We start from the raw sequence: 25,757 nt of genomic DNA, 5'->3' as shown, positions 1-25,757 counted from the left end.
GGAGAGAGGCTTCTTGGAATTGTAATTAGCATGGTTGGGGAAGCCCACAATGAAAACACTGAATGTGGGAAGGGAGCCAGCCCTGGAGAGATCTTGGGGAGCAGCATTTCAAGCCTAGGGACCAGCCAGTGCTGAGACAGGCATGTTTGAGGAAGACCAAGACTGGTGAAACAGTAGGAGAGAGGGGAAGAGTGGCGGAAGGTGAGGTCAGACACAAAATAGAAAGCCAGTTCTTGTTGGGCCTTTGTAGTCCCCTATAAGGACTTTAGCTTTGAACTTGAGTGAGGTGGGAGCCACTGAAGGGTTCTGAGCAGAGGACTGACATGGTCTGACTTACTTTTTGGTGGGGTCACTCTGAATGATGTTTAGAATCGACCGTGGACAGGCAAGCCTGGAGGCGGGAGTCCATCTAGGAGGTCATTTCAGGAATCCCAGCGAGAGACGGTAGTGCCTTGGCGTTAGCAGTAGAGGCGGTAGAAAGGGACAGATCCTGGGTGTCTTTTGAGGTAGAACCAACAGGACTTCTTGGTGGATTGGTATGGAATATGAGAACTGGGAGTTAAGGATGCCAGTAGCCTGAGTACTGGAAGGATGGAGTTGCCATCAGCTGAGAGGGAGAAAACTGCGGAACAGCTTTCTGGTGGGGATGGGACAGAAAATCAAGAGTTTGATTTTGGACATAAGTGCGAGGTGTCGATTAAACCACGTGCAGGTTGTGGAGGTATCACATGGGCAGTTGCATATGTGTTTAGAGTTCAGGGGAGGGGTAGGAACTCGAGATAACAAATTTGAGAGTCATCAGTATACAGATGTTATTTAAAACCACGGGACTGGATGAGATCACCAATGGGATGAATACAGATGGAGGAAGGACTGAGCCTTATCTCTGAGATATTCCAAAGATAGGAAGCCAGAGAAAGGAAGAACCGGAACAGGAATCTGAGAAGTGAAAAAAAAAAAAAAAAAAAAAAAAAAAAAAGTAAGGAAGAAGGAAGGCCACAGGAAAGCCCTGGAAGTCAAGTGTATCATAAAGTGCATCAAACAGGAAGAGATATTCAGGGGAGTCAAATACCGCTGAAAGGTCAAACAAGATGAGGATTGAGAATGGACTCTTGCATTTAAGGTATAAGGAGAGCAGTTCCAGTGAAGTGATAGGAATGAACACCTGACTGGAGTGGGCTCAAGAGAGAACAGGAATCAGAGACACTATTGGTAACTTTTGAGATGTTTTGCTGCAAAAGGGAGCTGATTTAGTAAAAGATGGGCTTGATCATAGCATATGTATACACTCATAGGAACAAGGGAGTAGGGAAAGAAAATTAATGATGTTGGAAAGGGGAGAAATTATGGCATGAAGACACTGAAAGGAGGGAGTGGCTTTAAAACGGAGCGTGAGCAACCCAACACAGACAAGATGGGGTATATATATGGGTACAGATAGTAATAAGTAGATGATACTGTGGGAATCAGTGGAAGTTCTCCAATTGTTTCCATTTTTTTTTTTTTAAAAGAAAAGTGTTATTTAAGTAATCTCTGCACTCCATGTGGGGCTCAAACTCACGACCCCAAGATCAAGAGTTGCACACAGTGCCCCACTTCAGTTTTCTTAGTAAAGTAGGAAGCCATCTGTTGACGGAAGTTACCTGTTGACAGAAGTAATTATAGCTCAGTGAAATACAGTATGATTGTCAGGTAGCATTAAATGTGTTCTTAAGGTTCTGATCAGGAATTTATATTATTAGTGACACCAGCCACCTTAGTTGTTTTCTCCAGCTACATTCAGCTACGTAGGTGCAAGTGCAGAGCACAGAGACTTAGCCAGGGTTGTGGTTTGGCAAATGAGCACAACAACAAAGTGAGAGGCAAGGACAATGGGGATATATTCAGGAGAGTGACTGCGACTGACCGTGGAATAGAAGTTGGGTAAGGAAGGAAAGGAGGACATTGGGATGGTGAGGGAGATGGTAGCCTATGTATTGATGGTCACAGTGACTCCAAATGAATGTAGTCGGCGTATTAGTGGAAATGGGCTGGCAAGATAATAGGTGGTCAGATGGATGCGTGAATTTCAAGCTATGGAGTGGTGGAAAAGATTGGTGAGGACACGGGAAAAGGAAGGGAAAAGACCCAATCAATGGACTTTAACAGGAACCAAGAGGCCAGTTTGTTGGATCATTTGTGTCAATGTTTTTCAAACATTAGTATGTATCGGAATTACATGGGAGAGCCGATTAAAACAGAGATTGCCGGAGTCCATCCCCAGAATTGCTAGGTAGAGCCTGAGAATTTCTAAGTTTCCCCGTGATGTTGCTGCTGCTGTGTCCAGGGACCATACTCTGAAAACTACTGATCCATGTGTGTGTTTAAACCGTCAATTATTAAGATGGAAGTAGTTTCGTAGTGACAGTGAGCCAGGAGAAAAAAATTGTCAAGAAGCAAAGAATAGTTTGGTGACTGATAAATTGCAACAATCGGGGATAGCAGATGTATAATTTGATGAGATTTAAAGCTGGCTTTTATGGGGATGGGTGGGAAATTGAGTGGCTGACGCAAGGGTTGAGAGATTAAGGCAAGGCTACAGACAAGCAGATTGTCCAGGGTCTTACACATCAATATTTTATTGCCAGGAGGTAAGCTGGTTAATTCCCTTCTAAGAGAATTTCCGGTCGAATTGCTACTGTATTTATCTTGAGTGATCACAAGTGTACCAATGCATGTTATGGTAGAAATAAAAGCTACGCTAATTAGGAAATATTAAGTCCTACGAAGCTAAATATGACCTTACCCAAGATTAGGTAGGATGACCTTTGATGGGACAATAAAGCTTCGAGATTGACAGTAGGGCAAAACAGGCCTGAGAATATACAAAGTAATAAGGCCCTGTGAACATACAATGGAGGCGGGTCTACTAGGTGGTCAGGCGTGGTCAGGGCATAGACCACAACACAGCACCACTACCTGGGCCCAACTTGTGGTGCCACTACGTGTTACTCATGGGATCCTAGCCAAATCATTTCATGTTTCTGCTACTGAATTCCTGCTAAATGGGTCTATCACTGATGCCACTTACCTGGGAGGAAAGTAGAGGGCGAAATGAGTCAGTGCAAGTGCTCTGAAAATGGAAAGCACTACACAATTATGAAATACGAAGAAAGTAATTTGTATGGGGCTGTCCTTAGAAATCAAGGTAGAAGAAACTTAGGTATGGAAAAGATGAGTAGAAAAGAAAGGAGAAACTGTTATCCAAGAAGAATAACATGACATGTACAGAACAAAGGATTAAGCAGGCAATGCGGACAGTTTCATGTTCAATGTGGTCTTAAAATGAAAGCCTCATAAAAGGGCTGGTATTTATTGACATTTAGGTTCAAGAATTTATTTTTATAAAGTGGTTTCCTTAGAAGTCACACCTTTGAAACACAGTGACTGGGATACATGTAGAGTTGGCTTGAACTTCAGAAACTATAATCTCCCCTCTCCTCATGATGCTGTGTACTAAGTGTATCTGCATCTGGTCTTTTTTTTTTTTTTTTTTTCAGTTTGAGAGAGAGAGGCAGAGAGCTAGAGCGAGAATCCATGCAGGCACTGTCAGCACAGAGCCTGACACAGGGCTCGATCCCACGAACCGTGAGATCACGACGTGAGCTGAACTCAAGAGTCAGATGCTTAACCGACTGAGCCACCCAGGTGCCCCACAAGTATCTATATTTCTACATATGGAGGGAAGTACAGGACGACCTGTACTCTCACATGTCCCCCATGCATGTTCCTGTCCTAGCTTCTGTTACCTGGAAGTGAAATTGCCTGCTGCTGTTAGACCATACAAACTGAGGACAGAAATCGTGCCTTGTCAAAAGTCTTCAACGGTTCTCCATTCACTGGCCTTGAGACAACCCAATCCTTAGTAAGGCATAAAAGGCACTTCATGATCTGGTCCCCATTCTCTGGTCTTACATGACTACTTCTACCTGGCGATTCAGTCATACTTCTGTTCTTTCGGGCCCTCCAATAGGCCAGACTTTTTCCGACTTAATAGCTTTTACACTGGCTGTTCTACCTGCCCAGTGTACCATGTCCCATTCTTGGCTAACTCTTACTCCTCTGGTTTACTTTTGATAGTAGTTGCTCTGACAGCCTCCCTGGAACCCCCTTCTCAAATCTGCCTTAGACTCTTCCAAGCATACCTCCCGCTTCCCTCATCATAGCACTTCTCACGTTACTGTAACTGCACGCTTAATTACCTGTCTCGCCAGACCAGGCACATCATGAAGCAGGTAACGTTCAGTCTTGTTTCCTGATGTTTCTCCCACTTAGCACAGTGCCCCGAGTTAGGAGGTGCGCAGTGAGTATCTGAGGGGTGCTCAAGTTGCCAGTGGCAATCACTGGGCACACACAAATTCGGTGAAAGACAGCCTCGATGGTTCTTTACTGGGAGATAAGGCATGTGGGATTTAGGAGGGCAGAAGGTAACTGGCTGGTGAGGGGAAGGTGCCACTTTAAGGAGCCCACTGCTCTTTTAACCTAAGAAAACTCTATACATGCACTGCTAGCCACCACACATCAGAGGTGCGCTGTACGGCAGACGAGGAAGTTGCAGTGAAGTGAGCAGTCAATGTTTATTTTGAGAACTTTCTGGGGTGACCAGATGGTTGAAAAACATGACACGTCGCAAATCAACTAAGCCTTGTAGGTTAGTAGTGCTAGCTGACTCCACACCGTGAAATGTGTGTTTTTGTTAATCTTAATACTCCCTGTATGAAATGGAGAAACTCATAAAGATCACCCTTATTGTAGTAGTGATTCTCAGTCTTTTGAAATGCATATTTTAAGTTACCGAATGCCCTCTGAAGAGGCAGTTTCGGTTTTGACCACCTGTGATCAGTGCAAGAAGCAGTAAGTCAGGCATCGCTTCACTTCAAAAGAGCAGCAGCCTCTGTGTTGACTTCCCTGCCGATCACTTAGGAAAACTGTCCCGTTTACTAAGCTACAGCAGTTTTCTGAATGTGGTGGACAAATGACTGGATAAATGTTTAGTACTGTTAAAGAAGTAATACTATACGGTGAGCCACGATGCTTTTCCAATATGCAACCATCTTTTGGTTATCATCAGCTGGTAAAACATGTTTTACAATGGTTGCAAGACCGTGCTAATGGACTTAGAAACATACCAATAAAGCCATTCAAAGATGGTATGATCCCCAGAAAAGCCAACAACTGATTAAGTCTCTTTTATATCCTCAATGAAACAGCTCAAGAAGGGGCACCTGGGGGGCTCAGTTGGTTGGGTGTCTGACTTCAGCTCAGGTCACGATCTCACGGCTCCGGAGTTCGAGCCCCATGTCGGGCTCTGTGCTGACAGTTCAGAGCCTGGATCCTGCTTTGGATTCTGTGTCTCCCTCTCTTTCTGCCCTTCTCCCATTCACACTCTTGTCTCTCAAAAATGAATAAACGTTAAAAAAAAAAAAAAAAAAATAAAACAGCTCAAGAAGACAGGGAGATGGCAATCATTTCTATTTATTTCAGGATGTAATGTATTATTTAGACCCATGGATGATACTAAATTATAACTATTTATTTATTTAAATGTTTATTTATTTTTGAGAGAGAGTGAGTGGGGGAGGGGCAAAGGATGAGGGGGAGGATACAGAACCTGAAGCAGGCTCCAGGCTCTGAGTTGTCAGCACAAAGCCCGACGCGGAGCTTGAACTAGGGAACGGTGAGACCATGACCTGGGCCGAAGTCGGATGCTTAACCAACTGAGCCACCCAGGCGTCCCTAAATTGTAGCTATTTAAATACCCACAGGGTATCTTATTTTTGCAAAGATAGGGTCTAAAAATCCTAAAACTGGAAAAAACAGAATAGATTAATAATATAATACACATCAAAATTAGATTAAAAATGTACATCCTGGCTCTCATTTGCTATGTCCTGCGGTTAAAGACGTTACAAAGATACTCAGAATCTCACCAAGTACTCCAGCATTTATAAATACAGGTGTTATCAAAAAATTCTATCTCTGATTTTGGCAAAGAGAAACCATCCAAATTTTGTTCTTTGTATTACTAACACAATTTAACCATATCAGTTTGGCACGTGGTATTACTATTTTTCCTACTATAGCAAGTTCTAGTTTTCCCAAGTCTTTCCCTGGAAAGACTTTCCCTATTCTGGAAATAAATTTATCATCTATTTTAAACACTCAATTAGAATGTTAATCTGTTGTTCGAATTATCCTCATAAATGCATACACCAGGTTGGTATGTTCGCATAGATCCTTTCCGATTTTAGGCTAAGCAAAAGACATGCACTTAGAGCTGTATTAAAGCAAAACACAACTCCTCTTATTACCAAGAGAAACTGATCCTTCCATGTAGTGTCTGATAGAGAAAACATTGATTTTGATACATTATCTTATTTTATTCAAATACCAGTCTGATCACACATTGTCCAAAAACACTCAAATAACAAACCAAATACAGACAGATGTTAAAGATTGGTCTTCAAACATCATAACCAATGATGCCACGCTTGCCTATGATCTCGCCGACATAAAACCACATCCACACCTCAGTGGCCACCAAACCATTCAGCAGAGCTTCCTGAAAAAAGCAGCATAAATTTTAATGTACATTTTTTTCTTACATATTTAAAAGTATTCTTTTCCAGGAGTAAGCAACAGGATATAAGGATGCTATTCATTTAGAGGGCAATTTTAGCCCAAGTCAAGAATTACTGATGTTAACTTTGTTCAACTGCTGAGGCCACTTGAACTTTCAATTATGTAAGGTAAATAGTCCAGAGCTTATAAATTCTTTCAAAGCGTTCTTTAAAGAGCTGAACTGACTTAACCCTTTCATTATTAGTTTATGAGACACTTTATGAGCCCTAAAACAACCCACATCCTGGAAAGAGCTGACACATTTAGACAGGGCATTCATATGAAAGGATAGGAAGGCAAGTCTCAGAACAGACAATTCTGTCTGGCCAAAGAGAATTTGTTGAGAGTTGAAGAGCTTGGTCTTCCCCTTTATTCATTTATTATTTGGTTTAACTCTTTCCAAGTATTCAGTGAATATTCAGTTTCCCAGATCAATGTTGTACTGCCCTGAGAGCAAAAAAAGCACATGACTGGTTCCTAAAAGCAATGCTGCACGCAAGCAACCATGGATCTTGAAGCTCTAGTTGAAAAAAGTACTTTCCCATAACACAACTGGGCCTGTTCCTTTAAGTACCTGGATGTGAATTTTCATTTTCCCCTTCAAAAGAGACCAGAAATATTGGAAGTCTCCTGAAAAATAACGATTTTCCAGGATGTAGATTCTAAAGGCAGCAGTAATTTAGTTATTTAGGTTTTTTGTATCCTGTGTTTGGCTCAAGCAAGCAAACATAAAATCCAAGCTCCAATTCTTACAGTCTTTAGATTTTATCTTAATGCAATTCAATAACCCTTCATGTTACGGGATGTGCTTGCTAGGTTTTGGTATTTTTATCTTCCATATGAGTGTTAGCCTCCTGATTGTGATATAGTCCAAGAGATCTTTCGGCTAAACTGGGAATATTTCCAGGACTACAGATTGAAAAAAAGTATAGAATCAGCAAAGTAAGCCATCCTATTTCAGTATACTAACCAAAACAGGAGAGGGAAAAAAGGTGCCCCGTAAAAATGCTCACTTCTTTGTTATACGACTAATAGGAAACGAAGACATAAAATAGCTTGAATTATTTCAACCCAGATGACAAAATTAGAAAGGTAAATATCTTTCGCAGCAGTCAAGAAACAGATTATCTCTCATTATTTAGGTTTCGGCCTCACTGGAAAATACATGTATTAACCAAAACAATCAGAATAATCCCAAGGGAAGACATTTTCTGTTATGCACATACGTTTTCATTTAGCCTATAGTTACCTTAACTGTAAGCTGTTTGAAGCTACCAGTTTGAGCGCTCTTGACTATTTTTTTCAAGCTCTGAATAGCTGTAGGGATCTCAGCAGGGGTTGGAGGAACCAGCTCAACCTTGGCATAGTGCCAAAATGTGGCCAATCGAGGCTTCGAGTAAGTCACAGCAGCTGGAAAACAAAACAAAACAAAACAAAAAACCAGGATGAACTCACTAGAGACCGAAAGAAGCAGATGTGTGGGCTGGACACAAATATTTATTCATGCATCACATTCATTCACTGCTTGTACCAAATGTGCACCCGGTGTGAAAAGTCAAAGCTGCTCCCTGGTAACAAGAGGCTTTTAAAGATGCAGAACACCTGTGTCACAGGGACACTCAATCAGGCAGGAAGCTAGAAACACATTCAATTATGCCACGACTTCGCTAGTGGCCAGCTAGTACTGTTACTTCATTTATGAACGGCAAACCTAGTTAACTGTAAAGTTACTAGAAGCTGGATCCAAAAGCAAGACAACAGCAGCAACGTAACCATTATTTTCTTGGCAAAGACAGTAGAAAATTTGAAGGGAACGGGGCAGAAGAGGAGGGAAGGAGCTACACAGAACAGCATCCTTAAGAATAAGATTAAAACTTGTCACAATGTTGGCCACAAATCCAGATGGAATTATACCAATTAGGGCCCATTTTTGGTATCCTCATCAATATGTGAATTAAATCTTTCTTTAACAAAAGCCCAGCTGCTACTCCTTCAAAATGCCACCAATAACAATAAAACCTACAAGTATTGTTCAGAGTAGCCAAAACTCAAATCTATTACTATGCTGAAATTCCTCAAGGTATTTACGATTTCAGAGAAAAAAAAAAATCCATTAATAACCAGGGTAGATGTGAAACTATGGTAGTCATTTCAGCGAGAAAGGCATTTTATAAAAAATGTCACAAGACAAACGTTGACAAAAACAGCACAAATGCATGAACATAATACATAAAGTGCCCACTATCGACAGATCGATTATCCAAGGTTCTTGGTACTTTTCCTATTATTAGCTTCCTGTATTTGGGTATTTCACTACTCTTAGAATTACTATCTGTATCATCCTTTGTGCTTAGAGCCATGGGTAAATCTTCAAGCAGACACAAAGCTCTAACAGACAATTCTATAAAGAAGACGAGGCCATCAAAGAGTACAAAGTCTTGTGTAATTGTCTTTAAAACTATCCTCAACACACAGATACTTCATCTTTTAAAAAAATTTTTTATGCTTGAGAGAGAAAGGGTGTGAGTGAGCAAAGGGCAGAGAGAGAGGAAGAGAGAATCTCATGCAGACTCCGCAGTTAGCATGGAGCCCAGAGCCCGGACCATGAACTCATGAACCGTGCGATCCTGAGCCGAAGTCAGATGCTTAACCGACCGAGCCACCCAGGTGCCCCTCATTCTTTTTTTTTTTTTTAAATCAGTACTCTGTACACAAACACTGTACTTTAGTTGGTAAATTTGTTTTTCAGGGAGTACAGATTAAAAAGTTTGAAACTGCTTTACATATATATAAGGAATAAAACATAAATAAATGATGGACTCAGTCAGGTAAGTGTCTGACTCTTGATTTCAGCTCTCACAGTTCATTGGATTGAGCCCCATGTTGGGCTCCACACTGACAGCGCGGAGCCTGCTCGGGATTCTCTCTTGCCCTCTATCTCAGTGCCTGGATCTTAGTTTCAAAATACCATTGTCCAACAAAGAAACTAGGGCTCCTTGGATAAATGGCTGATTCTAAGACTGGGGCAGGGAAAATGTAACATGAGGATCTTGTAGTACAAGTCAATGGGACAGAGATGCTAACCTTGAAAGAGTTCTCAATGGCCAAGGCTGCAACAATTTGAACAAAATAAATAACATACTATTGGAGGCACTAAGTATGAAATAAATGTACAGGAGTCCATACAATAAATGACTGAATAAACAGGGAAGGAGAACAAACCCTTCTCATAAAATTCCACTTAATTATATGTAAATACTCCTTCCTACAGGAGATGGAATCCCTGCTGTTGGCTGCTGCTCCTAGCCCCTGCCATGGGGTAGACTTAGTTACTTGTTCTGGAGAACAGGTTATGGGAAGAGAAAAACAGTAACTTTACAGTGGAGAAATCTAGTAACACTACCTTAACCAAATGATGAAAGTTAATTTCACCAGTGATGGATGTTACATGGGTATCATGTACATCCTGATATGTGATTAGGGCACTTGTGGCATTCTTTCGCAAAACCCATAGCTCCAGACTAATCCTGAGAAAAATACCAGACAAATCTGGACTGGGGAACTTTATAGGATACCTAGATAGATATCTACCTAGACACCGTAAAGACTGTCAAGGTCATGAAAAGTAAGAAAAACTACTAAAGTCTCACATGCCAGAGGAAACTACGGAAATAACAATACAACGTGGAATCTGTACTGGCTCCTGGGACAGAAAGTGATTAATGGAAAAACTGATACAATCCAAATAAAGTTTCAAGTTTGGCAAATAGGAAAAAAACATTAGATTCTATGACTTCTCTGGAGAAGTCTGATTATAAAATTACTTTTATAAGCTTCTTTGTACCCTTATGGGAATTAACAGACATAGGTTTTTTGTTTATGTTTGTTTTTTTATTTTTTTTTTTATTTTTATTTTTAAAAAAAATTTTTTTTTCAATGTTTATTTATTTTTGGGACAGAGAGAGACAGAGCATGAACGGGGGAGGGGCAGAGAGAGAGGGAGACACAGAATCGGAAACAGGCTCCAGGCTCTGAGCCATCAGCCCAGAGCCCGACGCGGGGCTCGAACTCACGGACCGCGAGATCGTGACCTGGCTGAAGTCGGACGCTTAACCCACTGCGCCACCCAGGCGCCCCTATGTTTGTTTTTTTAAAGTAAACTATGCCAAGCACGTGGCTTGAACTCGTGGCCCTGAGACCAAGAGTCACATGCTCTACTGACTGAACCACCCAGGCGCCCTTACAGACAGTAATATTTTTTAAGATTTTATTTTATTTTAAAATTTTTTTTAGAGAGCGAGAGTGAGTAGGGGAGAGGGACAGAGAGAGAATCTCCAGCAGGCTCCACTCTCATCTTGGAGCCTTGATCTCACGGCCCTGGGATCATGACCTGAGCTGAAACGAAAAGTCAGATGCTCAACAACTGAGCCACCCTGGCGCCCCTTAAGATTTTATTTTTAAGTTATCTCTACACCCAACGTGGGGCTCAAACCCACAACTCCCGAGATCAAAAGTGCATGCTCCACCAACTGAGCCAGCCATGACCCCCAATTTTTATTTAATACTTAACATTCACATTTAACACACTGAAGTATATTACAAAGCAAAATATACTTCCATTATCTAACCTCCAGGTCCCAGCTGAGTTCTCTTCTCCGAGTACTTTTGGAAGAAAAACTGTTATCTTTCAATTACTCACACTAATAGAGGGAAGAGTTAAGTTCATAATAAAAAAAATTCTTGTATTACTTTTATTTTTGGATTTTATTTCTAAAATTCGTTTGCAATCGCACCACCTGAAAGATGTGAAAGCCAAGGTCGGGGGGAAACAATCCACCTGAAACTTAAAAAATTTTGCTTCAAATCACCCACAAAGTCCAAAGGATGAAGCCACAATCCCCTCTCTTTTCATTTATGTAAAATTGTATGGAACTTTATCACCAACAGTCATCACAACAGTTACTGAGATGATCTTAGTAACACTGGAAACTCAAGTTCTTTGGGAAAATGTGTCAATTAGTAGACTGCGAGGGGAGGGGCTGTGTAGGAGGAGAGAACCAAGCATGATCGCAAGGCCTTCAAGAACTCATTGTTTGGCTACTGATGGGAGGAAAGGAAGAAGTTGCATAAAAAGGTACCAATCACAATAACAATGGTTCAAAAACATTACCTTTTTTTTAAAAAAGTTTACCTCGCCTTGGAAATAAAATGAATGGCTTGCTACCCAGCAGACAACTGCAATTATTTCCTGACAGAAGACACTCCTACTCGGGACTGTCACTGTTCAGGATTGTTCTGAAATACAGCGGCCTACCAGCGAGACTTCAGATTTATCAAACTGGAAAAACTCTTCGAATGTTAAGCTAGATAGTAAAGACTACTGTTTACAGACCTCCCTTTCTATATTTGTTGGAGCGGGGGTACTTGCCCACAAAGTCCAATTCCACCTAACATTTCCATTAAGGAAACATTTCCCAATCTGGCGAGGACAGAAAGCAGTCAACGTCCCGAAGCACACGTATTTCTAAAGATTTATGTATACTTCCAGATACTCCATGCGAGAACCAGACAACCCGAGGCGGCCGAATTTACGTTGCTTTCCCTCGTCTCTGCCCTCCTTTTCCCTCGCTCTGCTGCCAGGGCCATCCCCTCCATATTCCCAACTCCTTGAGATCGAAGGGGGCGTAATGGCGGCAGTGCCGGGCGACCGCAGGCTTCCCGAACACCTCTTCCCTCCTACAGCGTCGTGGTTACAACTCAGGGATCCTAGGCCGTGCCGAGAACCCAAGCTGCAGGACAGGCGAAAGGAAGGCTAGAGGAGTCGCAGACCGGCCCCTGCTTCCCACCCTCCAACTCCCAGCCCCGGCAGCCCCTCCTCGGTTCCTGCCGGCCCCTCGAGGTACCACCGCCCGCGCCTTCCCCTCAGGTCCTCCCGTCCTGGCATCCCGCAGCCGCGCTCACCGTTCACCAGCGCCGGGGCCTTCTCCGCGAGGTTACGGACAAACTGGGCCATGGTTAGAGGATGGAGAGTCCGTCGCCCCGGACGCCCGCTGAATGTCACCCCCCGGAAGGACCCGCCGCAGGACCCCGTTCCGCTTCCCAGGTCAGGCCTCCTCTTGGCGGGCCGGTCCCAGGTATTCAGGTGTCCTGTTATCTTTCCGGAATCTAGCTGGCCAGATTATTTTCTTCAGTCGCAGGGGAGAAAGTGGATATGAAAAGGTGAGGTCAGAGAGCACGTGGAGAGCAGTGGGATTCCGCAGAGAAACAGGCATTTCATGGGGCAGCCGCTCGCGGAGGCCCGGAAGGCCGGCGAGCGGAGGCCGGGCGCATGCGCCGTGAGCCTCCAGTGCTTAGCGCGGCGCGGATCTGTAGTTTTTTTTTGCGTGGGGGTGTTGTAGGCGCTTTTCTGAGAGAACGTGGGAAGTTAGGGCTGGAAGGCATCTCTAAGGTGTTCCTAGGCCAGCACGATCGTCTTCTAAAGGCAGACAGGGTCCTAAACCAAATATGGAAAGTTATGGGCAGAGCAAGCGCCACATCACATCACCTGTCATCTGACCCAGTCCTTTGCCTTTCATTAACTCTTTTCTAACCCCGATCTCCCCCACGTCTTGTATCGAGATCTGGGCTCTCCCGGTTCACCGGTGAGCCACAAGGAACTGCGCAGATGTGAACCAGAAAACATTGACTGAGGGCCTCCAGTATGCCAGGCATTTTGGAGTTTAAAGAAAGCCTGTGTGTTAGGCAGTGACCCCATTTAAGTTTGAGATTGATAAATGGCCACATAGCTAGTGAGTGGCGGAGTTGGGATCGCAAGAGGTTTCAGTGTAAACAGGCAAGGGGCATCACTATCCCATGAGTGGTGGTGATCTGGGAAGACTTCCAGAAAAGATTGAATTGGTGTGTAACAGAAGCTCTCTACTACACGGTTGAAACTTTATAGTTTAATATGACCGGAAGCAAAGTTTATAATGTAGGGAAGTGGCATTTGATGAGAAAAACATAATGGTATGTACCCTGGAGAAACCTGAGCAGATCTGTTTGATGGAACAGAGGTGGAAAGAAAAATTAGGGGTGATATCAAGGAGCCAAGAGCATCATTTCAGTGCCAAAATCAGCTGCCAAATGTTCCAGAGAAATCAAATTAAGGATGAGAAAGTTAATTTACCAATATGGAAATATTAGAGCAGTTTGAGAAAATTAGGATAGAAACCAGAGTGAGTGAATATGGCTATAAAGGAAGAGGAGTCAGAAAGCTAAATAAGGATGTGGAACGTAAATAAGGTAGAGAGATGGAGAATTGATACCTGAAGAGACTAGAAATTGGTGGGATTAGCCTTGGAAGCATGGGGCCTTTTCCATGGATGGGATGATGGGAGAGAAATTTGAAAGTGGAAATTCTGAAGTCTTTATCTTCCCAGTAAAGTGAAAAGGCAAGATCTTCGGTGAAGGGTACGTGAGAGGTCGGAGAAACTGGAGGCAAAAGGTTAAAGTTTGAATTTCTGACACAGAAGGGTTGCTGGGCACTGCTGGCAACCACAGATTTGTGTTCACACTGCTCTAAAGACTGTCATTTTCCTACAACAGTGGTCTGGAGCTTGGATATTGGAACAGAGGGGAATGACTGGGTTAATCCAGGTTGAGGTCTTACATGGCAGAGGTATAGAAACAAAGGGCAAGACAGGGAACATGGTAGTGAATGATTAAAATGAAAGACCTGGGGTTTAGGCCTGATAAAGAAAAGTGAAGCCAGAAGTGAACTGATTAGGGAAAAACATGCCCCAAGACTCATCTGGGTAACTCCAGGACCAGAAGCCTGGTAAGGCAGGTCAGCCAGGTGACACACATTTGATAGCACCTTGAACAGAAGTGAAGGTCAGAGTCCTCTAAAATTTCAAGGGGATTTCTGAAACTGCCACTAGCTTTTCATACCGTAATGAAGGAAGTGATAACAAAGGTCGTAAGTCAGGTGTTCATTTATTAAATACAAGCTTTGAACAAACACCCCCAGGCAAGTTTGACAAGAAGTAACCTTCCTGGAATGTTTCAAAATACAGTTATGTTGATCAAATTTTATTTCAATCAACCTTTTTGTTGTTTTGTTTTATTTTTTTGTTTATTTGTTTCTAGGTTTTCCTGTGTTGCAGTTAGAGCATGTGCATTATTTCCTCATATGACATCAACAGTGCAGCGTCAGCCTCTCTGGCTTGTAAAGGCACCCAGTAGACTTCTGCTCTGGGCAATGGCTGCTTAGCAACCAGCATCAAATAAAGTAATGAAGCTTTTGTAGACTGTGATACCAAATAGGAACTGGCACCTTCACCTGCACCGGTAAAAAACTTTTAAAGTTTCTTTGTTTTTACATATCCATTAAAAACTATATATATTAAAAAAAAAAACAACAACCAAATAAACCAAGATTGCTTGATAAAACCTACTTAAATAATTTTCCAAGTTTAGTTATTACCCTCTTGGTAAGCAATACTAGAGCTGATAAAGAGTCTTCATTTTCCTATCATACTCCAGCAAAGCCAGCACTTAAAACTAGGGATATCAGAAAGTCTGCTTGAATAGACTTAGAGCTGCTTCTGAGTTTCAGACAACAAAACATCTCTTCAAGCTTCTGAGCGCGTATATACACCACGGTGTATCAAGATGATAATTTTTTAGTCTCGTTTTCGGGATGTTCTTAAATTAAGGAAAGAAAAAGAAAAAAAGGCACAGAGGACACTTGGTTTCCTAACCAACAGTGGCCTTAAGCTAAACACTTGCTTTTGTGATGAGTTTAAAGATACTCAGCAGCATTAATGGTGCCACAGCCATTCATAAAAAGTTTCAGGAAATAACTTAAAAAAAAAAAAAAAAGGCTTGCCAGAAAAGGCTTACAATCTGAAGACCACAGAAGTAGAGTACAGACACAGATACAAGAGGCAGCATAGAGGTTGTTAACTAGAAAGCTGCTGGCAACAGCTGCCTTCTGAGGTTTTGTACCCATTTTTCCTCCAATTTTGTCCTAAAACTGGGTCTTTTCCGCGCTTAAAAAAAAAAAACAAAACATCCTATTACATTGGGTTTGGAAAATAAATGCAAGTAGATAGAAGCTTATTTTTTTATACACAGTTCATTCGCAGAGCAGGAGGCTAATAAATATGAAATGAAGCTCATCTTAAGAAAATAAACAAATCCTGTTAACCCAAGCCTGAAAGGCCCAGGTTGCAGACTAAATTAGTATCTTACATTCTGGCATTTCCAAGAGTCCTAGACTCCTTTTTCTTTTCATTATAAGCAACAGCAACAGGCAACTTTACCTAGTGTGGGATTCCCGCTGATACGAGGTTTTCCAAGTGACGCCATCAAAAGCACATCAAGGACTGCTTAGAGCAACTTGTGCTGGAATATCGTACAACTACCATCTTCTCTGAAAGAGGCCATGGTTAAAAATGAAGCAGTGACCCCTGTTTCTAGATCATATCACTCTGTCACTTATGATATATTCAGGCTTACGGGGATAGTGCTGTAGTCCCTGGGGGAATGTGCCTCACTTAGCACGGTAAGCTGCACCTTTGCGTAGGGAGCACGAGCTCAACTTGGACAAGTGGGGCCCATCCGCCTGCTAACTACACAGGGCTAAGTGGATATTTAAATTGGCTGTGGACAAGGTTGTGCTCAAATTCCTACTTTGCTAATTGATGATCTAAGGCTGAGTTAGAAGCAGATCTTGGAAATTGGGTCACAGGCCCAAACAAACGTTAACTATATACATGTTATAGTCTCAGAATTTTGTCTAGAATAAGTGTGTCAGTAAACATGGCCACACACTGCATACATCTTACCATGGAAGAGACAATATAAAGTGGTACCCAGTTTACACTAGACCAATATAAAAATGTACATGGTGTATATATATACTGAGATATGCTGTTGATGAGTGTCTTAAAATGACATTTTTCATGGTTACCATATTTGTTCCCTAACTTTTCTACTCAAGCCTAGTCCTTATAGCAACAGTTTTCTTCCTTTTTTCTTTCACCTCAGAATTTTCTGAAGAAAGTGTCAACAATTCACATCTGTCCTACCAATCCTCCTAAAAATATTATGGGGTATATATAAGTTTTTGGGTAGTAATAACCCCAGGGGCGATTTCATGGGATCTTTTGAGTTACAAGAGAACACAAAATTAAGATCTACCAACAGAAATTGCATCAGATTCCTTTTTGAAAATCTCATCTATTATATTCAAAAGTCTACTCAAACATCAAGGTATCTGCTTTTATGTGAAAGGTTATTCTGTAACATGGCGGAGCCGTAACAAGAAAAGGGCTGACATCCGGGTCATGAAGACTAGTAAATAGCTTGACGACATAGGACTTTCTGGTGGTGTCAGCTGTCACTGAAATATGTGACCCCATATACTTAAAAGCCGTGTTCACCAAAGGTGTTCGAGCAGTTCTTGGAAGAACAACAGTAAGATGGCAGGAAGTTTTAGTAGCTGAAGTTAATATAACTTAAGGTAGGAAAAGGAAGAAAAAAGAGTAGGAAGAGAGAACAAAGGGTACAATTAGCAATCGTTTCTAAACTTGGCGCTGCTATAATAAACATAATTTCCTGCAAGCCAGGAGAGCACTGTAAAGTTCTTAGGAATAAATCTAAAGTATCATAATTTCAGCAAGAGCAGTTCTCTAATCTAGTTAAAAAAAAAAAAAAAAAAGAAAGAAAAAGAAAAGGAACAGAACCAAAAAAAGAGAGAAACCACAAACAATTGTTTATCTACACTCTGGGATTGGGTTTTTGGTTCGTTTAGTTCACAGTAATTTATTCAAGTTGCTCCTTTTGTTGTTGTTTCCTCTCTGCGAGCCACCGTTGTATTTTTTCTTTTAGTTCTGTGTTTGGCCGGATCTGGTCCATGGTGAGGGGACTACGGTTAAAGGGATCGGTTTGGTCACTGGGACAAAGAGAGAAAGGGAAAGGGGTTATTTCCGCAAGTTCTGACACCCGGAGCCCAAGCTAGACCAGCTGGTGCATCTCCCTGTGGGACTGAAGCTAGACCGCACTGTGACAGAGTCGAGTGCCGACTTGAGGCCAGAAAGAATGAGATGAGAAAGAGTGGTTTTTGGTGTTCTGCAGACTCTTTAGCTACGTGGTCTCTCTGCTTCTTAACAAACTTTATTTCGACATTGCTGTTCAGACGATCCTTGATTGGATTTCCCTGAGGCGGAGAGCCTGTGCACTCATGTCAGCGTAAAGAGCTGTTTGTAGTTTTAGTGACAGACTCTCGAGACAGCCTAAGATCTTAAGGGATAAAGCCCTGTAGACTGATACCTGAGTTAGTTGGCTGACTGCTACATTAAGTCAATGCAGATTACGGTTTCCTGACAGGTAAGAGGTTCTAGTATACTTTAAGGGCTGCTCAGTTTTCTGTCTGTATCCTGAGGCCACAATACAATATAAGTTTTCACTGATGCTTTGGAAAAGACATACCACCTGGTACAGCATTATGCATATAGTAAATGCTTAATACCAAATACCATGAAGTCGAAAATCCCTTTTTGCGATGTTTAAGCAACAGTATTTCCTTAAGTTTGGGTCAACTTCTAGAACTTAATTTCTAAGTAGGAAGAGTCTCTCAGTACCCATTTCTATCTAATGTAGCACGTACGGCCTGCAGGCTTGGTGGCCACCATGGCTGAGTACCGTAGCAGCAGCAGCAGACGGGTTAACCCATGTGATGGCTACAGTGTAAAAACCAAGTTAAACAAAACAAACTGGTCGTTTATATTTTTACAACTGAAATAAAATTAAAACAAGTTTCAGTCAACTTCTACTTCAGGTTGACCTAATTCGTAACATACACTGCCAGAGAGGACTTCCTTAAGGAAATTTCTCAACGGAGTGTCTTGTCGTGGAGGTTTAAATCCTTACCAATCAAGCGATACACCTCTACCGAAATGCCTCCCCAGCTCACTAATAAATCAAGAACGTGGGACACCTGCTGGGCGCTCAGCTCTCTATTAGGAAACTGCGAAAAGAGGAGAGCAAACAAACGTGCATCTGCCGCCTGGGGCTGTTCTTTGGGGCCGGCATACCTGAGCAGATGTCTGGCAATGGTGGATCTATCCACAGTGACTCTGGAGGATGGCAGCACCACAGGGTCGGACATGAGCGTGCTCATGATGGGATCCAGGAACTCATCGCAGGCGTCTGCGTACGTCTCCTCTTCCTGTTGCTGGAGGTCTGCTAGAGACTAAGCACAAAACCTGGTAGTTAAGGTGACTTCACAGAGTCGCTGAATTCAAAACGCTCACTGACTATACCTTAATCTTCAAGGGTTATTTTTGGGTGTTCTTTACAGAGACAATGACAATCCTCAGCCTTCTTTTCTACACAAGCCAAGACAGGTATTATAAAAGCGAATTTAACATTCAACCCTAATTCTGAAACTTGAGTTTGCCTCAGCTGCTGGCGGTCATCACTAGAGATGGGTTTAAGTGTTAACAGAAAAAGAAACACATCACATGGGAGATCCTTCTGGCAACAGCCCTACTGTAAATGTCATAATTGAAAAGGGGATGGTGGGAGGAATTATTTACACAGTGCTCCATCACTCATGCAGTCTATGTATGAAAGGCAGCTTCTGGTTTTAGTTACAAACAGGTATAGGAGGAGTTTAAAGTAGCTTCAACATTTTGATCTCTTCATGACTCTAGTTCCTCAAGAAGCCACCTGGGTAAGCTCTAGGCAAGATGGAACCCAACTCAAAAAGTAGCTCAAGGAAGGGAACACTGATGTCAGTAAGGAAGATTTGCTTTTTTTTTTTTTTAAACAGTTTATTTATTTAAAAAAAAATTTTTAATGTTTATTTATTTTTGAGAGAGAGAGAGTGTGTGAGTTGTGGAGGGGCAGAGAAAGAGGGAGACACGGAATCCGAAGCAGGCTCTAGACTCTGAGCCGTCAGCATAGAGCCCCTTGTGGGCTCAAACTCATGAACCATGAGATCATAACCTGAGTTGAAATCAAGAGTCGGAGGGTTAACGGACTGAGCCACCCAGACACCACTTTTTTTTTTTTTTTTTTTTTTTAATAAGGAAGGTTTTCTATTAGAGTCGGTGCCATGATTTTCCCTTCTTTGTAATGCTAATGAAGGTCGATCAAACTTCAACCAGAGGGATTAGCTGAATATAAGACAGTATTTTTATCTATCAAATGTATGACTATTCCCATATAAGCCAACTACTAAGTACAAATATAATGAACAGAGAAAATCCATAAAAATCAAATGACTAAAAACAACTGATCTTGAATTCTATTTGAAAAAGTTCTGGGTTAATGACATAGGTTTTCAAACCTATTGGTAACACCGTGCAGAAAAGTTTTCATAAAAACAGCCTATAAAAATCTGTACATTCTTCTCTTCCAGTAGAAGTTTCTTAAATCGATTTTCTGTTCTTCCCTCTCGTGTTGACAAGAGAATTAATATGGTAGTGATGATAAGATATGGTGATGTGTGGAAGTGCTGAATCACTACATTGTACACCTGGAACTAATACAACATTGTATGTTAACTAACTGGATTTAAAATACGAACTTAAAATAAAAACAAGGTAGTTCTACTTATTCACTGCCTGGCAAGAATCATGTTTGTTTTCTCAAGACAATATCCTTTTTACCCTTTGAAATAGGGTAACCAGAAGAACAGCTGAGTCCACAAAGCGATTTCTACTGAATACATTAATAAACAAATTCTCCTCCTCACCTTGATTCTCTCTGCTAAGTTGCTGAAAGCCACAATCATATTCCCGGGCTTATTTATTTTCTTCAGGACTCGGACTGTCTGCGCAAAGAGAGTTGGGGAATAGGAACGACCATCCTTGGGCACAGTGGCACAGAAGTTCTCCTCATCCCTGGAAGGTCAGCATCAGAAAAAAACTGAACATCAGAGGGTAGGTCAATGAAGGAGATAACATCTGGGTCGAGGAACAAGGCTCCCCACCACTTACACGCCACGAATGTTCTTTTGATTATAGAAAGATTTCTTCTAGTTTTTAGCAAGGAAGTCTATCAAGTATCCTGCAACCTTAAAAGAATACTGCTTTTCCAAACATTGGTTAAAACTAGTAAAGTTTATCTTTGCACAGATAAAGGCAGAATGTTGAAAAATCTGAACAATGTCCCATAGGTCATACAACACTTCATTATTAAAACTACATAAAATTCTTTCATCTAACCAACTAGAAATGAACCATTTTTCTATTCGCACATAATCACCAGTCATTCCATTATCAAAATCCCAAATTAAAACATTAGCATTCCCTCTGGCTTGTCCAATTAAATCTCAGGTACCCAAGATTTAAGTAGATAGTGCAGATATCTGATACGAGCTGCTGGGGTTTGAAGTCAAATTCACTGAAGTCCTTGACTTTTAAGGCCCCCATCTTGGGGCCAACCAGGTGCTGCAGGAAGTAGTTCAACATGGAGATGATGCGCTCAGCCAGGAAAGGATGCACAAAGAGTGATTTGATCTCTAGAAAAAAAGGCAAAGTCTATGAAAACTCAACCCATAAACCATCTTTTATTATGTCTTAGAGTTTCACTTGGAGACCTCTGGGAAATAGTTTTTAAATTATACAAGTAATACATTTTCATTGCAGTTGTGTTAGAGAACCGCGGTGAGCAAAAACAAAATATAAACCTAGCACCCAGAAATAAACACTGTTAACATTTTGCTAATACTTCCTTTTAGCTTTTGTCTATATTTACATACACATTTTTAAAACAAAATGATTATCATGGTGTACATATTCTGTAACTTACTTTTTCAGTTAACTATATCATAACTATCTTACCATTTTAGTAAATGTATGTTCCTGTGTTGTCCAACATGGTAGCCACTGGCCCCATGAGGCTATTTAATTTAAAATTCAGTCTCTCAGTCACACTAACCACACTGCAAGTGTTCAACAGCCACACATGGCTAGTATCTAGTATTAGTCCAGATTTACAGAGCATTTCCATCAGACAGACTTCTGCAGAATAGCAATGATTTGCACTTCTTTTTTTTTTTTTTTTTTTTTTTAATTTTTTTTTTTTCAACGTTTATTCATTTTTGGGACAGAGAGAGACAGAGCATGAACGGGGGAGGGGCAGAGAGAGAGGGAGACACAGAATCGGAAACAGGCTCCAGGCTCTGAGCCATCAGCCCAGAGCCCGACGCGGGGCTCGAACTCCCGGACCGCGAGATCGTGACCTGGCCGAAGTCGGACGCCTAACCGACTGCGCCACCCAGGCGCCCCTGATTTGCACTTCTTTAAAAAAAGTATTTATTTTTTGAGAGACGGAGAGTGAGAGAGCAAGCACGTGCACAAGCCAGGGAGGGTCAGAGAGAGAGGGAGGGAGAGAGATCGCAAGCAGGCTCCGCGCTGTCAGCACAGACAGAGCCCGACGCGGGGCTCGAACTCATGAACTGTGAGATCACGACCTGAGCCAAAACCAAAAGTCAGATGCTCCACCAACTAAGCCACCCGGAGCCCCTGCACCCTTTTTAACGACCACATAGTTTTGCAGTGTGCGATTTCACCTTAAGTTATTCATCTTTATTGCTAGCCATTCTACTATAAGCATTTCACTTATTTGTATTTATTGAAAAAAAGATTTTATGCTTAAGTCATCTCCACACCCAGCATGGGGCTCCACCTCACAGCCCTGACACCAAGTTGCAGCGCTCCGTCGACTGAACCAGCCGGGTGCCCCAGCATTTCACTTATTGATGAATTTCACTGTGTACATATTTTGTAGACTTACTACTTCCTTACAATGAATTTTTAAGGAATTGCTAGGGCAAAAGACATAAACTCCACAGAAATTTAAAACAAAACATTAACACTTGTCAGGTTTTAAGAAGCCAAACAGCACGATATGGCTTGCTTAGTACTACTGGTTCTGGATCTTATAATTTTAGTCACTGTCAATATTGACACCACTACTGATGACAGTTTAACTCTTATTTCCTGTCTCTCTTTCATAAATACAAATCCTCCCAGTATATAGTCATTAAGATTATATAAATATCATTCACAGTAGAGTGACATAGTGTCCTAATGATTACGTATATAAAGTAATACATATGCAGTTTTTAATAGAACTATTAACAAACTGGCTTGCTTATTTTTACAGTACCAATCACTCAATCTTCCTAAACTCTCCCCAAGAAATGTAAAGCTCTCGATAGGATCATTTCTAGCCCTTCTTTTTCGAACTGCTCCTTCTGGAAGCTCCCATCTGGACTCCTGGCTCTATACACCTGCTGTGTGGTGGTCACACGAGCTCCTTTTACCATCATCCTGGGCACTTCTCTTGTGTCTCTCTTAGGGGATTCCACCTTCCTCCTTCTGGGTTTACTCTCTCACTTTAATGGAGAAGATCTTTTTGTAGCTTCTCAAGAAAGAGTATTCTGGAAGTAAATCTGACACCTTCATGTCTAAAAATGTCCTCAGGTTCACCCTCAAACAGAAGTGATAATTTGGCTGGCTAGAGTTCTAGGCTGCAAAACTATTTTCCATGAGGAGTGTGTGCCAGCTTCCATTGTCACTGCTATGAAAATCAAAGACATTTCATACTTAAACCATTGACATGACCGGACTTTTCTCTGGGACCCTTTAGGATCTTCTCTTTACCTTGATTTCCTGTCACAATAACACCTTAGTGTGAAAATTTAAAAATTCCTTGTGTTGGGCACATGATGGCCCTTTCAGTGTAGAAGCTTTTAGTCTTTGAGAAATTTTGGTATTATTCTTTGATAATTTCCTCCACTCCATTTTTCTCTTTTAAGACTTTCTACATTGATCCTTTATTTTCTTATCCTTTCCATTCTAAGTCTTTCTGTTCTGCTTTCATGGAACAGCCCCTTAAGTCGATCTTTTAACCATTCTGACAGGTAAAAATTACTTGTCATATTTTTAACGTCCAAGAGCTCTTTCTTGTTCTTTAAATAATTCTTTGTTCTTGTTTTATGGATGTTGTATCTTCTCTTATCCCTCTGAGATTATAAAGATTTTTTTTTTATTTTTTTTAATTAAAAAAAAATTTTATTTTTTATTTTTTTTTTTAATTTTTTTTTTTTCAACGTTTTATTTATTTTTGGGACAGAGAGAGACACAGCATGAATGGGGGAGGGGCAGAGAGAGAGGGAGACACAGAATCGGAAACAGGCTCCAGGCTCTGAGCCATCAGCCCAGAGCCTGACGCGGGGCTCGAACTCACGGACCGCGAGATCGTGACCTGGCTGAAGTCGGACGCTTAACCGACTGCGCCACCCAGGCGCCCCCCCCAAAAAAATTTTTTTTTAACGTTTATTTATTTTTGAGAGACAGAGAGAGACAGAGCATGAGTGGGGGAGGGGCTGAGAGAGAGGAGACACAGAATCTGAAGCAGGCTCCAGGCTCTGAGTTGCCAGCACAGAGCCTGACACGGGGCTCGAACTCACAGACCGTGAGATCACGGCCTGAGCCGAAGTCGGATGCTCAACCAACTGAGCCACCCAGGCGCCCCTAAAGATTTTTTTTTTAAGTTTTCATCAAATATCTATGTTTCATGTTGGAGGATTTCCTCAAATGCCTGGTGATCCTTGGTTATTATTTTACATGTAATCAATATAAAATTATTAATGAAATATTTTACATTAAAAATACTAAGTCTTGAGGTGTTTTATGTATCTCAATTCAGACTAGCCACATTTATTTATTAAAAAACAATTTTTATTCATTTGGCAAGGGGGGGTAGAATCCCAGGCAGTCTCCACGTTGTCAGGGCAGAGCCTGCTGTGGGGCTCGAATTCATGAAACTGTGAGATCACGACTTGCAATGAAATCAAGAGTTGGATGCTCAACTGCCTGAGCCACCCAGGCGCCCCCAGACTAGCCCAATTAAAAATGTCCGATAGCTACATGTGGCAAGTGGCTACTGAATTGGGACACTAGCTCTAGAGGGAGTGGAGATAAATGTGGACCTACCACATTTAACCAGAGTTCAAGAATATTCTTCAGGTTAACACACACGCACACACACACACACACACACTCACACCCCCCCCCCACATATATTTATATGGCTACCTTGTCCTCAAGAAAAATCATACCAACTTATGCTTTCTGGTAGCAGTGTGAGGGTGAACATTTCCCATGTCAACAATGGGCATCTTGAAGCTTCTCTAGTGATTCATTTCCCGATGGAGCACACATCACCAGAGTCTGAACTCTTGGTTTCCTCTGGGCTGATCCCTCACATGAAGCAGGTCTTGACCACTGGACTTTTTGGGAAGACAGTGCTTTGTGTCCTTACCTGATGTCAGAAAGGCAAGGGTACCAATTGTTTCATTGGACATGATGTTATGGAAACGTGCCAGCTGTCCAAACATCTGTAGGCCAGCCTCCTTCTCTCGGCGGGCTTCTGGAGTCAGACTATCCCATTCGCCTCGGTCTTTCTCAATCTGTTGAATCTTTATCTTGCTCAGATACTACAGAAATCAGAGGTGAAATGTATCAGAGACGAAAGTGCATTTGAAGGGAAGATGGTATTTAAGTGGTTCTGCTTAAAATCTAGTTTACTAAGTTGGGAAAACCAGGCACTATGTGAGAAACACGAGCCTTTATTTCTCAGCATAGGGCTGGAGCTCTATATAGACGGAGCTTGGGTCGACTTACGGGTAGTTCTAGTCTGCACTAGTATAGCCTGTGAAGTAGAAAGGGGGGTAAATAGTGTAATGTAGGAAACCTAGGCAAAAATAAACAGGCTGAAGTGAAAAAAAGAATGAATCCTTCCTGAAAAATGGAAAACAAAACAAAACAAAAAACCAGACTCCAAAACTGCCTATCAAAAAACAAAGCTCTATCAAATATGCAAGCTGTCTGGAAGGAGAAGCATAAATATTAAACACTGTCTACTTCTCATTCTTACAGTCCTATGACAATGCCATCTGGTGTCATTCTCTGTGTCACATGGCTCTCGCTTAGAAGGGGCTGTTTCTTACAGGACTTGTTCTTGTTTTCTAAGAAAACCTACCTAAAATCTCAAAGTATGGGCTTATGAAAAAAGCAGGAGCTTTTCTCACA

General features: G+C 41.7%; 2 protein-coding genes across 3 annotated transcripts in view; both read right to left on the bottom strand.

Moving 5' to 3' along the window:
- Positions 1 to 6,398: 6,398 nt before the first annotated feature.
- On the bottom strand, positions 6,399 to 13,003 carry ATP5MG (ATP synthase membrane subunit g). Its single transcript, XM_045483005.1, has 3 exons — positions 12,622 to 13,003; positions 7,910 to 8,070; positions 6,399 to 6,601 (listed from the first exon to the last, which is right to left on the bottom strand). The coding sequence occupies exons 1-3, from the start codon at positions 12,671 to 12,673 to the stop codon at positions 6,503 to 6,505; spliced, it is 312 nt and encodes a 103-aa protein (XP_045338961.1). The 5' UTR covers positions 12,674 to 13,003; the 3' UTR covers positions 6,399 to 6,502.
- A 1,614-nt stretch (positions 13,004 to 14,617) lies between these two features.
- The window catches only part of UBE4A (ubiquitination factor E4A), a 35,836-nt gene continuing 24,696 nt past the window's right edge, over positions 14,618 to 25,757 (bottom strand). Inside the window, exons 16-20 of one of the 2 annotated variants that reach the window (XM_045482995.1) lie at positions 24,988 to 25,162; positions 20,995 to 21,175; positions 20,408 to 20,555; positions 18,741 to 18,898; positions 14,618 to 17,599 (exon numbers count right to left, since the gene is read on the bottom strand). In XM_045482995.1, coding sequence (XP_045338951.1) covers positions 17,470 to 17,599; positions 18,741 to 18,898; positions 20,408 to 20,555; positions 20,995 to 21,175; positions 24,988 to 25,162 — 792 coding nt within the window. In that variant the 3' untranslated portion in view covers positions 14,618 to 17,469. Of the gene's footprint in view, positions 17,600 to 18,740; positions 18,899 to 19,745; positions 20,195 to 20,407; positions 20,556 to 20,994; positions 21,176 to 24,987; positions 25,163 to 25,757 lie in introns of those variants that run through there. The other variant, XM_045482996.1, reaches the window with a different exon arrangement.

This window comes from Leopardus geoffroyi, chromosome D1, assembly GCF_018350155.1.
Source record: "Leopardus geoffroyi isolate Oge1 chromosome D1, O.geoffroyi_Oge1_pat1.0, whole genome shotgun sequence".
Taxonomy (NCBI): domain Eukaryota; kingdom Metazoa; phylum Chordata; class Mammalia; order Carnivora; family Felidae; genus Leopardus; species Leopardus geoffroyi.
The sequence above is the reverse complement of the archived record's forward strand: the minus strand, read 5'-3'. Positions and strand labels throughout refer to the sequence as shown.